A 14,517-nucleotide genomic window follows, 5' to 3' on the forward strand; every position below is an offset into this window, starting at 1 on the left:
GAGCGTGCACGCGTGTGCACCGTGAGGGGCGCGGGGCACGTGCGGCGCGCCCTCCCGCAGCGTGCTGCGGGTGCGCGGGTGGGTGCGCGGGTGGGTGCGCGGGTGTGCACAGGGGGGGTGTGCAGCGTGAGGCTGGCAGGTGCAGGCAGCTGCAGGCAGGGGGCTGTGAAGCCACAGGCCTGGGGCAGCTGGTGAACGGTGGGGGCTGAGCACCCCAAACCCCGGGCTGAGCACCCCAAACCCCGGGGTAGGGCACCCCAAACCCCAGGCTGAGCACCCCAAACCCCGGGCTGAGCACCCCAAACCCCGGGGTAGGGCACCCCAAACCCCAGGCTGAGCACCCTAAACCCCAGGCTGAGCACCCCAAACCCTGGACTGAGCACCCTAAACCGTGGGCAGGGCACCCCAAACCCTGGGCTGAGCACCCCAAAAGCCGGGCAGGGCACCCCAAACCCCAGGCTGAGCACCCCAAACCCCAGGCAGGGCACCCCAAACCCTGGGCTGAGCACCCTAAACCATGGGCAGGGCACCCCAAACCCGGGGCTGAGCACCCTAAACCCCAGGCAGGGGACCCCAAATCCCTGGCTGAGCACCCTAAGCCCCAGGCTGAGCCCCCCAAACCCCAGGCTGAGCACCCTAAACCCCAGGCTGAGCACCCCAAACCCTGGGCTGAGCACCTCAAAAGCCAGGCAGGGCACCCCAAACCCCAGGCTGAGCACCCCAAACCCTGGGGAGGACACCCCAAACCCCAGGCAGGGCACCCCAAACCCTGAGCTGAGCACCCTAAACCATGGGCAGGGCACCCCAAACCCGGGGCTGAGCACCCTAAACCCCAGGCAGGGGACCCCAAACCCCTGGCTGAGCACCCTAAACCCCAGGCTGAGCCCCCCAAACCCCAGGTAGGGCACCCCAAACCCCAGGCTGAGCCCCCCAAACCCCAGGTAGGGCACCCCAAACCCCAGGCTGAGCACCCTAAACCGTGGGCAGGGCACCCCAAACCCCGGGCTGAGCCCCCCAAACCCTGGGCAGATCACCCTGAGCCCTGCCCTGCTCAGCCCTACATACCCCTCACCCCAGTGCCAGCCCCACCAAGGGCCAGCGGCTGCCCTTTGCTGACCAGTTTCTCCCAGTCTCTAACTGGGAGTGAGGCAAAAGGGCAGGACAAGACGAGCCCAGGGCGGCCACAGCAATGTGCCAGGCTATGCCGGGAATGTGCAGGGGCCAAAACCGGTTGACGGCCGTGCTCTCCTGAACCAGCTCCCCTTTCATCCTGGGGGGCTTCGCCCTGACCCCCGGACCATCAGCAGTGCAAACCCCATGAAGCAGGAGGGCTGGCAGCCGCAGCCCCCCTCGATGCAGCCCCAGCCCCTTGTGGGCACAGGGAGAGGGTTGGCACGAGGCTGGAGCAACGTTTATTGCGGGATCCAGCAGTGCCGGAGTGATACACGGCAGCTACACGGTGTTGAAGCAATAAATTAAGCCATGCAGAAGCACCGGGCTGCAGAGTCCCATCCTGCCGCATCGCCCGGTGCCCAGTGGGGGACGTTTGGCAGCTGTTAAGCGATAAAATAGCTTTACACTTTATTAAATATATTAAATCTTAATAATTAAATAATTATGGAGCAAAGCTGGTTCTGCTGAACATCCTGGTCCTGTCCGAACAGCCCTGAACATGGGGTGGTTTTGGGGATGGCGACGAGTGGTGTGGGCTGGAGCCGGCCGCAGGGTGCACCAAAATGCCCTGGAAAACACCAAAATGTTGGCAAAGATCAAAAGGGCTTGGAAAGGAGGAATGCCGGCTGCTCGGCAGGGAAGGATCAAGCCACTGTGGCTGTGGGGGCCCCTGTCTCAGCGGGACCTTGCGGCATGGGTGATGCTCAGGCCCCGCTCGGTGCTGGCGGTTCCTCGTTCTGGGGAGCCCCGAGATGCGCCGGGGTACAGATCCAGCCCTGTCGGCGGGATGCTGCCCCTGGTCCATCCTTTCCCAGCGAAATCCAGACCTCCTTCGGCAAGAGACACGCCGGGCACTGCAGCCCTGCCGGGGAATTCCTGCTGCCGCCGCCGAGCCCGCGGCATCCCCACTGCCAACGTGCCGGGCAGGCAGGTTTGGGCAGCACCTGCTGCCTGCGTGTTGTGCTGGGTGCCAGCCATGGGGGGGGTGCCCAGCCAGGCTCGGGGGCTGCGGCAGGGGACGGTGCTGGATCCGACGCTTGATTGTCCCTCGGCCGTGGTGTCTGGCCGGGGGGCTTGGAATGGGCCGCCAGCCCCAGGCGCCCGCTGCCATCCCCGCCGGGCAGATGAGACGGGCTGGCGTCAGATGACGGATCCAGGGGGTATTTTTATAACTGGGCTGGAAAATTCCTCCCTTGCTTTTTTTTTTCCCCCTACTTTTTCCCTCCTTGCAAATTAAAAAGGCTCCAAGGAGGGGATAGGAAAGGTGGGAGCTGCAAGCAAAACCCCCTGTGTAACCAGGAGCCATCCTGGTGTTGGCTTTGCCGCCGTCCCCGGTGCAGCCTGCGAGCGGCTCCGGTGTGTGCCCGGCGTTCACTGCTCTGGCTTGGGCTTTTCCAGGGAATTGTTCAACTTTTTCAGCGTCTTTTTAATCCGCAGGGCGGTGAGGCGGGCCGAGGGGCTCTGGTACCAGCACTCCTTCATGATCTTTGCCAGCGCCGACAAAACCTGGGGGAGGCACAGAAAGAGGGGAGAATTGAAGAGTTTCATGGGGAGAAAAGGTCCGGCTCGGGGTGGGAGGAGGGTGGCCCCCCCTGGGACTCACCGAGTCGGAGAAGAGGCGGTTGGGGATCACGGGGGTCTGCTGGTCGATGCACACCACCTTCTTCATGTCCTCGAAGCTGGGGTCGCTGGGGACGGCGTCGAAGAAGGGGGGCCGGTACTCCTCCACGATGCCTGCGGGAGGGGGTGGTGGCGTGAGGGCAGCGGGGGAGTGTGCAGGGTTCACCCCCCACCCTGCACATCTTGGGGTGCCCGGGGTGGCCAGCACGACCGACGTGGACCCTGCCTTGGGGGGGATGTGGAGCCCCGGGAATTGCCAGCGTGATTTGCCCCACCACACCGGCGGTGATGCTGCCTGCGGGGTGCACGGCTCCAGCTCCGGCTGCACCGTGGAACCTCGCCGGGATGGCACGGGGTGTCTGGGGTCGGCTCCAGCACTGGCTCTAGCACCGCTGGTGCCTCCAGCACCAGCACCGGCACTGGCAAGAGTCCAGCACCAGCCTTACCACAAACAACAGCTCCGGCACCACCTCTAGGACCGACACCAGCTCCCGGCACCGATGCCACCTCGCAGCCCCCCCCTCCATCTGGCAGCCCCACGGCGAGCCCGCCAGCTGGCCCAGCTAATCTCCCTTTAGTGCCTCCATATGTCTGTGTGTCCGCGGGGTTTAACCCCTCTGGGCTGCCCTGAGCACCCACCAGCTCCCTGCACGCTGGGGGGTCACGCCTGAACCTTGGGGTCCCCTGGACTCCCCATCCCTGATGCTGTGGGGCCGTGCAGGGGCTGCACAGCCCATCCTGGAGGGTGAGGGTGCCTGGAAGGGTTAAAACCAACCAGCTGAAGGTCATCCCCAGCACATGGTTTTGGTAATTCGGAGTAAATGTTTAATCTGAAGGAGCCCCGGGGCAGTAAATGAGATTATCCCGGCCAGACTGCGCCTCGGGGGGACCTCCTGCCTCACCCACTAGCGCGCACCATTTAATTAATGCTTCTAATGGACTTTGCTGGTGGTGAGCGGCGCTGGCCGGGCAGCCCCGAGAAGGCTCCTCCACAGTGTGGGGGACCCCGTCCGTGTCCCCATCCCCATCCCCAAGAGCCAAGCCCCGCTGGCCGGAGGTCCTGGCCATGGCCAGCTTCCAGGCAGCGCTCGACGCTGCTTGTTTTCTAATCAGTGCTGAACAAACAAAGCACTGATTGAGTCTAATGGGCCCTTTAATCAGGGAGCCGGGTGCTGACACTAGATTACAGTGTTTATAATTTACAGCTAATCTTCTGGGCGAAGGGAAAGAAAAAAAAAAAGCAACAAAAAGGAGGGAAGAAGGGAGCAGGCGCGGAGCCTTGCCGCGAGCCGGGAGCGCGGCAGCGGGCCAGGAGCCGCTCACCATTCACCACCGTCCGCCGGGTGATCTCCCAGAGCACCAGCCCATACGCCCAGATGTCCGTCTTCTTGTAGGACTCGAAGCAGTCGGTGCGGATCTGTTCGCTGAGCACTTCTGGGGCCATGTAGCGCTTGGTGCCCACCCGGGGGTTGTTGCCGATGTCCAGGTAGTCACTGCCCTGGGAGTGCATGACGGCCAGCCCTGGAGGGATGCCGGCCCTGGTCAGTGCTGTGCTGGTGCTGCATCCCCAGGATGCTGCATCCCTGGAGCACTGCATCCCTAGGGTACCACATCCCTATGGTACCACATCCCCGGGGTTCTGCATCCCACCCCCATCTCACCCAGGTCTGCAATGCAGCACTGCCGGTTGCTTTTCACCAAGATGTTCCTGCTCTTTAGGTCACGGTGGGCAATGGCAGGCTTGCCCTGGGTGCCGAAGATCTCCACGTGGAGGTGGACGAGGCCGCAGATGATGGAGGAGGCCAACCCCAGGCAAGTCTCCACGTCCAGGGCTGTCCTCTGCAGGTAGTCATAGAGCGAGCCATTCTCGTGGTAGTGCGTGATGAGCCAGAGCTGCGTGCTGGAGTTCCTCGACGTCATGTCGGAGGCAATGAAGCCTGGACGGGGAGAAGAGCCGTGACCGTGGAGCCACTGTACAGCTGCCCCCCCAGCCTCCTTGGCCCCCCACTCACCTAGGATGTTGTCATGCCGGAGGAGGACAGTGTTGTAGATCTCGGTCTCGCGGAACCATGACTGCTCGTCCCGGGAGGAGAAGATCTTCACGGCCACACTCTCCCCGTGCCACACACCTCGCCACACCTCGCCATAGCGTCCTTTGCCTGCCACAGCCACGGCACCGCGTCACGCGGCCCCTCTGGCCCCCCAGCGCCCTCCCCACACCCAGCGTGATGAACCCGGCTCCCGGTGTGGAAGAGCAATGGGGCGGCACAGGGTACATTGACCTTGGCCAACTGCCAACGCACCCACCCAGCCGCTCTCTCCCGCCCCCATCATCAGGACAGGGGCAGAACTTGGGGTCTCTACAGGGTTTTGACTGAGACATCAGGTCCAACCACCCTTCCCGCATCTGGCTTCGTGGTGCCATCACCAGCTGCTGGGGGAAAGGGGTCCGGCACATGCCCAAGCGCCAGTTGTGGGGGCCAGGGCAGCCTCCCCTCACGCGGGGCCCCTCTCCTTACCCACACACTCCACGAGGGTGATCTGCCGAGCCACTGTTCGCTGGACGAGGAAAGGCAGCCCTGAGCCGCTGCCTGTGGTGCAGTCATCGTTCAGCAAGTCCTGCGCAGCCAGGGCGGCAGTGGGGTCAGCTCGGTGGCCAACCCCACACTTGGCACATCCCTCCCTCCCACACCTCGTGAGCATTTGGGGTCCCCTCCCCCCAGCTCACCCACCTCTAAAGTGCTGTCTCCCACCATGGACGCCTTCAGCATGAGGTCTGTGTCGCCCAAGTCGCTTTTCTGGTGGCGATGCTGGGCCACCTTCCAGCAGAAGAGCACCGTGAGCGCCACGAGGATGAGGAGGGCGAGCAGCGGGACGAAGATCATCAGGAGGAGGTTGGGCAGGGAAGGTGCCTTTCCCAGGGCCTCTTCTCCTGGGTGGGGGAAACGATGGATGGGAGCATGAAGGTGGACCTGGGAGGATGGAGGTCTTGGTGCTTGGGCTTGGACCTGGGGAGGGTGGCTCCGCATTGGGGTCAACCCCATGGATGGCAGCTCTGCAGGCACAGCCCAAGAAGCTGAGGACATCTTGCTGACCATGTCCCACCTGGGAAAGGGTGACCCTCGAGGTGCTGAGTGAGGATGGGGATGATCTGGAGACCCAACCACATCTCCAGCCGCACGGGCAGCTCTGCCCCTCTCCCCCTGGCTCCTTGAAGGGGACCATGCCCCCGTACCTTGCAGGAAGATCTCCAGCTCGGCATTGCACATGCTGGAGTCGCAACACCTCATGCCGTACTGCTCCGTCACGGGTGTGTGGCAGTTCTCCAGGATGTTCTGGGAGAAGCAGCCCTTGTGCTGGGTGATGGTCCCTTCCTCCTTCCTCTTGCTGACGAAGCACACCTGGCCCGTGCAGGTGGGCAGGCTGCAGTGTGGCACGTCGCAGACGCACAGCAGCTCATCTGTGGGTGCAAGGAAGAGGTGTGTTGTGCCATGGGGCCACCCCACTGCCTGGCCCGGGGCATGCCAGTGGCTTTAGGGACTGTGACATCTGTCCTAAAGACTCTTGAACCAAATTTCGAGAGCGGGCAGCCTGGGACTACCATTGTCCGGGCTGAGGAAGGCAGCTGCGTGTGGTCAGCACAGGGAAGCCCATCCTGAGACCTTCTGGAACATTGCTTGCTCTTGGCTGGGACCCAAGCACCAGCTCCGAAGCTGGGGGTCGCCTGTCCCCAAGCTCCTGGGGAGGCAGCGGAGGGGCCATGCATCCAGCTGGGATTAACTGGGATGCACTGGTTCACAGCACACAGGGTCACATCCTGCCCGTGGGATCGCAGGGGACATGGGAGCTCCAGGGCTGCCTGCAGGAGCCAGGTCCTGGGAGCCAGGATGGGACCAAAAGCCTCAAACTCAGCTGGTGCCTCCCCAGAGGGTGCTGCAGAGACACTGTGTTTCAGGAGCTGGGTGTCGAACCCTGGGTCTTTCCTGGAGCTTTCATCGGCCGCGCCGAAGGCGCTTCCCCGCACCGTGGTGCCGGAGTGGCACAGAGGGCGGCCACGCTCCCAACCTCCCGATTTAGCTCTGCCCTTTCGCGCAGAAAATATCCCTCCTGGAATCAGCGAGTTCAGCGAGAGGGCAGCCAGACAGACGGCAGCGAGGGGACAGACGGACGGCAGCGAGGGGACGGATGGCTGTGGCCAGCTCCCCTCCTGCGCCTGTCGCCCTGCTGCCCCAAAGGCTGCCTGGTGCCAGGGCCATGGGGTGGTGGTGTGGCTGGGTCGGTAAGTCCTGGGAGTTGGTGGCCCCATGGGCAGGACAGGGACCTGGTGGGGACTCGTCCCCCTGCCAAGCTCTGCTGCTCCTTCCCGGCACAGCCACGCTGCTTTGGTCCTCCCTGCACAAGCACCCAGCCTGGATTCGTCCCCAGGTCACCCTGATGCTCCCCTGGGAGCAGGAGCAGCTCATCCCTGCTCCCCACCATCACGCCTGGGAAAAACCACGTTTTAAAGCACGTGCATGCAAGCCTTTTCCCCATCTCCCCTCTGGTGACGTCAAAGCACTTGATGAACCGTAATTAATTAAGCTGAGATCCTCTTTGGGAGGCGGGTCACAGTCCCAGAGGGGAGAAGCCCCTTGCTGGGGACGACGCGGGTCCCCGAGGAGCCCTGCCTCCCTCGGCGCTCGCTCCAGGCGAGCTTGAACGAGCTGCTCTCCGCAGTGGTTTATTTTGAGCAGAGCAAGCGATGACGTTCCCAAAGAGCCGAGGGTTTATTTTAACCCCCCGAGCGTGGCGGAGAGCATCCGGTGCTGGCTGCCTTCACCGCATCGTTTTGGTACTCACCAGCTGCGAAGCCGATGGAGAAGGTCATCAGTGCCAGCACCGCCCGGCCACAGGCTCCACACGGCATTTTCCTGCGGAGAGCAGAGGGGGTGAGAGGCAGCCCACCGCAGCCCACCGCAGCCCTCAGCCCCCATGATGAGGCTCATTGCCGGGCCGGGAATGGCTGCGGGAGCTTTGGGAAGGAACTGGGGGGCTGTGGTGAGCAACGGAGGCTGGCGGGGAGGGAGAGGGCGGGTGGAGCGGTGCGGGGTGGGATGTGCTGCTTCAAAGCGGAGTTCAGCTCCGGACGTCTGGGGTACAGCCCTTCCTGAGAGCAGATCCCCAAGACCTCCCGAGCTCGGGGGACCTCCTGACTGCGGTGTGGGACACCGTGCATGGCCCCGTGGTTCTCCGGAGCACTCCGGAACAGGGACCTTGCCATGTCCATGCTGCCCCAACATCCTTCCTTTATCCCAGCAATCCGTATTCTGTCATTTCCCACCATTCCCGTGGCTCCCGTGCTGCAAAAACACAGCCGGTGGCAGACCCCATGGGCTCGGCAGCCATGGCGAGCGCGGTGATGGCCACGGCACTGCCGGAGATCCCAGGGTCGGCAAGACCCATGCCGTAGGACGGAGCTGAAAGCCCCCACGCTGCATCGCTCACCCCCACCGAAGCCGGAGCTGCCAGGTGCAGCTCAGCCCCGGGGGGGCTTTTGTATGGAGCTTATCGATGACACAAGCAGAGGCACTGCGGGCAGCCAAAAATTCCCCAGCTGCACCTTTGGAAGAAGTTTTGCTATTTTTTCTCTCTGCTTTTTTTCCTTGTAAAAGAGACATTTCTGCCAAGCCAAACACGGAGGAGCCGGCACTGCCCCCTGCCCCTCGCCCTGACGGCATCGCTGCCCCTTTCGCATGGCCGAGAGCTTGGCCGGCGGCGGCCGGGGCTCCCCAGCCCCTCCTCGGCTCATTCTTCGTGGTTCCCGACATAAACACGCCAAAGTCTCCGTTTCCTGCAATTGAAGGAGCCCTGCCCAGGGCTGCCGGGACAGGAATCAAGATTGTTTAGATTCTGGCCTTGATGGGGAAGCGAAGTCACGCAAGCCTGGCCCTCGAGAACACACACGTACATGGCTGACCCAGGCAGGCTCCGGCCATGGCATAAAACGGGCTTTTCCTCCCCAAAATAGCTCACTTCATTGTTGCTCATGGGGAGGAAACAGCGACCGGGTCCCAGGGCTGGAAAGGCAGGAGCAGGGTCTGGTACCGGGTGCCCTGTGTCAGGAGCGATGCCCAGGCTGATGTCCGGCTGAAGCAGCAGCTGATCCCTTGACTGGCCCAGGATCAGCTTTATTTTAAAAAACAAACTCCCCTGGAGTTGGGCTGCTGTTGCCTGAGCCTCCAGGATGCTCCCAGGCACAGCGCTTCTCCTTGCAATCCCGAGCGCTACAAAACGCATCTTTTTAAAGGGAAGCCAAGATTCCGGGTGGTGAATTCCCTCCTCGGGGGCACTTCCATAAAATCCCAAGCCGTTAGATGGCTGCGGGATATTTGCCATGAAACACAAAGCAGCCAGGGCCTCACCCAAAACTTTGCTGTATGGGCAAAAACATCACAAGGATTGTCGGTGTTAACTGAGAGCAAACCTTAACCCAGAGCCGCCCCTGGCATCCCACGGGAAAAACATCCTGGGTGCTTCTGTAACGGGTCAAACCAGCCCCTGCGTCCCCATCCCTGTCCCCAACCTTTCTCCCTCCTTTCTCATGCTGGACCTGCAGCTCACGCACCTTCCCGGCGTCCGGAGCATCTTCCCCAGCCTGGCTGGGAGGTGATGGCAAGTCACGTAGCTGTCTTACATCCTTCCATCCTTTGGGATTTGCAGCAGCATCAGGAGAAGGAAAAAACCCCAACTGAAACCTCTCGGATGGGGTGTGGGCGCTGGCAGAAGCGGCTGGGAGCAATAGGCAGTTGTGCCGCAGCACTGGCCGGACGGGGGGGTCTGGAGCAAGACCCAGCCCCAGGGAAGGGGAACTTCCCGGTGACCCCACGGAGAGAAAAGCAAAGGGACCGTTGGGGGGAGATGGGGCGGGAGGCGGCGGGAACCTGGGAAAGGGGGTGGCTGGACACAATCCTCAGGGACATGCGTGATGGCTGGAGGGTCCCTTGCTCTTACCGGGATGGCTCGGCAGAGCTTTGCAATCCTGGCTCTTCCGCCCTCCCCTGTGGTTTCTGCTGCTCCTGGGGGGGTTTCGCCACAGGATGCGGCTCGTGACTCAGTTCCCCTCTGTCGCCTTTTCGCAGGGAGCCAGACACAGCAGAGACCCTCGTGCCGGCCGGTGCCGGTGCCGGTGCCGGTGCCAGCTGGGGGGAAGCAGGGTGAGCCAGGCGTGTGCGATGGTACCAGCTGCAGGTGCGAAGGGCTGGATGGACACCACGTCGGAGTCGGTGAGAGCTTTGCCACAGGCTCCCAAAGCTTCAGCCTGGTTTTAAGGAACAGACAGAGGTTTTCCTCCCTGCTCCCTGTAGCTGCAGGTTGGTCACGTGTGCAGCAAAGCCATTTGCATCCTTCAGTGCAGCTGGTGCAGGAGACACGTTCAGCTCAGGGACCCACATCGGTGGGCTGCACCGTGCTGGCCCTTCTTGCACCGATGGGCATCGCTGCACCGTAAATAAGAGACAGGCAAAGAGAGTGGCAAAACCAGTTCATGTTAATCTCTTCGTGGGGCTGGCATCACACGCGGCTCCTCGTGCAGACTCAGGACGAGGGGAGTGTTCCTGCCCTGACTTTGCGGCAGGGTTCGAACGCCGGCAGTGGGGCAGAGCTCCCACGGCATGGCTCGCACCAGCTTCGCTTTAGGCACTTTGTTCTGAAAATGGAGCCTCTTCAGTGGCCGTTTGGCTCTTCCTCGCCCACCCCTCCTCCAAGAGACCCAGGCTTTGGCTTTGCAGAAGGGGCACGTCGAGGCGTCGCGTCCTGTGCCGTCGCTGCTGTCGGTGACCCACCGCCCTCGCTCCAGCCCCCGCTAGCGGAGCTGTCAACTTTCCCTTATTCTCCCCCATGCCTTTTCAAATACACCCAAATTCCCCATTTCCCACATCAGCTCTGGGCTTTCGGTATCAGCCGCATATTATTTCAGCTCTTTAGCAAAGACCTGGGGACAGATCCTGCTAGTGCTGCACTGGTGTAAATCCAGATTTATGCTCCCAGCTCCGCCAGAGCCCCAATTCCAGCCTCCGCTAACCCTGATGTCAACCCCGGCGTCCCACTGAACGCGAAGGAAACAGGGCCAAACCCTGTTTTCAGCTGCACGGGGGTAAATCAGGAGGGAAGCACTGAGCTCGGTGCAGCCTCGGACCCCGTGAGCGCGCAACGCTTCCCCACTCACCTACAGCATCCGTGTCCCACAGGCGCTCACGGAACTGCCCGGTCCCGGCGAGGCTTTCCCGGCTGCAGTCCCGAGCTCGGAGGCGGTGTGCGTGGCTCAGCCGGGGCAGCTCTGCTCCGTGCCGTGTTCCCCGGCTTGGAGGAGCTTCATGGGTCTGCTCCCCTCCCACCGCCCGTCCCGGCACTGTGGGGGTTCCTACGGCTGCAGTGTTGCCCGTCCCGGTGGTGGAACGTCTCTGTCTCCGTCCCGGCCCTGGGGACTCGGCTCAGCAGCCCTGTTGTCCGAGCGCAGCCGCTTGGCAAGCGCTCTGTGGTCTGGATGTGGGAGAAGTCAAAAAAATGTTTCTTATTACTGCCTCTTCCTGCCTGGCTTCTCTCCACCACTCCCAGCTAATAAAGCATTTCCTATTGCTGAGCACACATCCACGGCCAGCCTCCCTTCCTCCCGCACACCGGGCCCCAGCTCCATCCTGGTTGCTCTCCCTCGACCCGTTCCTCCCACCCCTGTCCTTCACTGGGCACTTTCCCACCGGGTTTCCTGGCTTTCAAGACAAACCCAAGCCTTTGGTGGGGGGACGTCCATCATGTCTCCTTCCCCGAGTATCTGAAGGCGTTTGGCAGAAATGCAACTGGTTGCTTTGGTGGCGCTGGGGGTGGGAATGGTCCGGATAGATGCTGCAGGAAAGACCTTGACGTGCTTGGCCATCCCTTCTGCTCCAGCATCCCACCTTTGTGGGGATGGGAGCATCATGGCGGAGCCAAGGGGCTCCCCGGTTATTCAGTGCTGGCCACAACACTTTCGGTCTACTGCGCTGGAGGGCAGGGGACATTTTATCCCCCGGGGTGTAAAGCAGCATCGGGGGGTGCTGCCGAATTGTCACCCCATTAGGGATGCTCTGCCCTGGCTGCTGGCGCGGGGCAGGGCTGGGGTGGGCCAAGGGAGCTTGCTCGGTGCCTCCTGCCTGCACGTCCCCGCCGTCCCCCACCGTGGCCCTTGAGATGCCGCGGCAGCAGGCGCTGGGATGCCGACGGCGGGGCCGTTCCCACGGCGGGAGGCTGGGCACTTCCCGCTCCCCCAGGACACGTGGGGCCGTCGGAGCTGCGGGCAGTGGAAGTGCCGCTTCCCCTTTTGCCGCTTTGGGGTTCTTCTTTGGGCCACCCACCTCTCAGCAGTTTCGTAGTCCTCCTGTCCCCCCTCCTCTCCCTCCAGCGCCTTTCCAAACCCCATCCCTGCCTTTCTCTCGGCTGCTCGCCCCGGCACAGTGACCCGCTCCCATGGGCAGGCGGAGGCAGCCGGCAGCAGGCAGCGTGCAGGATGGCATTGCAGCCTCTTTCCTAACGAAGTTACAGGGCCTGATTTACCTCTCCATTCCCCATTGCATCACCGACCCCAATTGCATCATGAACCCAACTGGCACCCGGAGCCTCTCCATGCTGGCGGAGCGCGGCTGCGAAGCTTTGAGTCTTGCCCGCCGCCTCTCCCCTGCTATCGTCCATGATCTAGGAAGTTTAAACAAACAAAAACACAAAACCAGGATAAAACATGAGGGACCTTCACGCGTGACCTTGCCCATACCGGGGCCGGGAGCTTTGCAGAGCCGGCGCAGGGGAAACGGGCAGTTTCCATCTGATAGGAGCCGCCGGGGAGGAAGCCGGTGCCTGCAGACACCTTATCGCCGTGACCATCTTTGCTCTGGCGCACAGGTCTCGGTGATCTGACTGGTGATCAGCCCCTCCCGGGGTTATTCCTGGATGGCTCCTGTGTCCTCGCTGCCTTCCATGGGTGCAGGCACACGGCGAGTGTCAGCACCTCGCTTTTACAGCTGCAGGCAGGAGTTTCCCCAGGCAGCCGAGCGTGGCAGGTCTCCGGCAAGGTCTGGTACCAGTTGCTTTGGTCCCTGCGCTTCCATCTTCCAAATGGAGCAGCTTCATTTTTTAAACCATAATCATCACTGGGGGGATAAATACTTGCTTAAAAACTTCTAAAAGTTGCTAAGTCCTATTCTTGGGCCACTCGAAGGGCAGGGATGGGTGGGAGCCCCGGACCAGGCTGTGGCTCTGGCACTGCTGCCGTGGGAAAGCAAATTCATCTGGAGTAGGGACTGACCGTAGAGGTGCGTTAATGAACATACCGAACCCACCCCAGGCTCTCTTAGCCGCAGGCAGGGCGATCCCTGCCCTGCTCTGCACTCGCGCCGGTGCCAGCCCCCGGCTGGGGCAGACGGGGTGAATCAGCGGGGATGGGCGCCTGCCTCGGTGCTGGGCTGAGCGCCGGCACGCCGGCAGCACCGCGACTCGCGATCCCGCACCGGCCCTGCCTGCCGTGGTGCAACCTCCCACCACCCTCTCGAAGCCAAAGCGAGACTTTCCGTCATCGTTTGGACGCTCATCACCGCGCACTGTGACTTTATCCCACAGAAGGGTGCGGGGCACCCCTGGACCGCGGTCAGACACATCCAGCCGCCCCTCGGGGTTTCACCGAGCTGTCCCTGCAGCGGCAGAGGGGGATGAGGGGCCAGCGGGAGCCTGGCTCTCCCTTCCCCCTGCGCGGCAGGAGCCAGGCTGGCGTGGTGCGTGCGATGGCTGCTCCATGTGCCGTCCGCCCCCGGCTCATCTGCGAGCCGCCGCCGGGAGCTGGCGAAGGAGGGCAGCCACGTGCCGGGGAGCCTGATGCGAGCCAAGGGCTGGAGGGGAACAGACGGGGAGGTTGCAGCTCCTTCCCGACGAGCATCCTTTCCTGCCTGCTTGTGACTCGCCCCAAACCTCCTGGTGCCCACCGAAAGGCAGAGCTGCAGCCTAAAAGCGGGGAGTTGGGGCTTTTGTCCCTCTAAAAAAGGGGGTGGCGAAGGGACGGGGCTCCATCCTGGGCTGCGTGCCTGGCCAAGAGTTATTTATTACCCGGATAACTAGTGCTTCCAGCAGCTCTCGCTGCCAGTCGCTTTCCCTGGGGGGCAAACCCTGGGTGCTTGGGTGCTGCAGGAGCCAACGCGGCTGCTCAGGGCAGGCAGCACCCCAGTTTTACCTTCCTACATGCCAGGAGGGAGCCGGAGTTAAGAGGAGCTTGAAATATTGGGAGCACAAGCTCGCTGTCCTGCAGCACGTCCAGCGTGCACCAGCACCCAACAAAAAAGCAGCTGCACAGCTCCCTGGGGGAGCGGGTCCGGGGGGCTGCAGGGTGCAGATGGGGGGCCCCAGGACTCCATGTGGGTGCAGGCTGGAGGTCCCGGAGGGTGGTTTGCTTGGGAACAGGGACCACTGGGTCCTGTCCTGGGTAACGTTGGAGCACAAAAGCTGCAGCTGGGGATGGAGCCCATGGGCACCCCGGGTTTGGTTTCCAGCCCATGCCTGGCACCCAGAGCTCCTGTTAACCCTCCTGCAGCGTGGAGATGCTTCCCCACGCTGAGCCTTGGTTTGTCCATCTGCAACCCAGGAATACACGGGAGTGGGGAAGTTAATGTCACTGAGGGGGTGACGGGGTGGACAGGGGATGCTGGTAGCAAGGGGGAAGCATTCCTCCCAGCC

General features: G+C 62.5%; 1 protein-coding gene across 4 annotated transcripts; it reads right to left on the minus strand.

Annotated features, from left to right (window-relative positions):
- Positions 1–1,556: 1,556 nt before the first annotated feature.
- ACVRL1 (activin A receptor like type 1) lies at positions 1,557–11,444 on the minus strand. 4 transcript variants are annotated; one of them, XM_030037223.2, is made up of 12 exons: positions 10,997–11,429; positions 9,784–10,090; positions 9,398–9,477; positions 7,633–7,703; positions 6,029–6,253; positions 5,526–5,725; positions 5,313–5,412; positions 4,806–4,952; positions 4,455–4,730; positions 4,117–4,314; positions 2,777–2,907; positions 1,557–2,679 (listed from the first exon to the last, which is right to left on the minus strand). In XM_030037223.2, the coding sequence occupies exons 3-12, from the start codon at positions 9,415–9,417 to the stop codon at positions 2,545–2,547; spliced, it is 1,503 nt and encodes a 500-aa protein (XP_029893083.1). In that variant the 5' UTR covers positions 9,418–9,477; positions 9,784–10,090; positions 10,997–11,429; the 3' UTR covers positions 1,557–2,544. The 4 variants fall into 4 exon arrangements, with proteins under 4 accessions (XP_029893083.1, XP_029893080.1, XP_029893082.1 ...); XM_030037220.2 differs by having other exon boundaries at positions 4,455–4,952; positions 10,997–11,444; XM_030037222.2 differs by lacking the exon at positions 9,398–9,477 and having other exon boundaries at positions 4,455–4,952; positions 10,997–11,443.
- Between the last annotated feature and the right edge of the window lie 3,073 nt (positions 11,445–14,517).

The sequence above is a fragment of the Aquila chrysaetos genome, chromosome 15 (genome assembly GCF_900496995.4).
Source record: "Aquila chrysaetos chrysaetos chromosome 15, bAquChr1.4, whole genome shotgun sequence".
NCBI classification, from domain to species: domain Eukaryota; kingdom Metazoa; phylum Chordata; class Aves; order Accipitriformes; family Accipitridae; genus Aquila; species Aquila chrysaetos.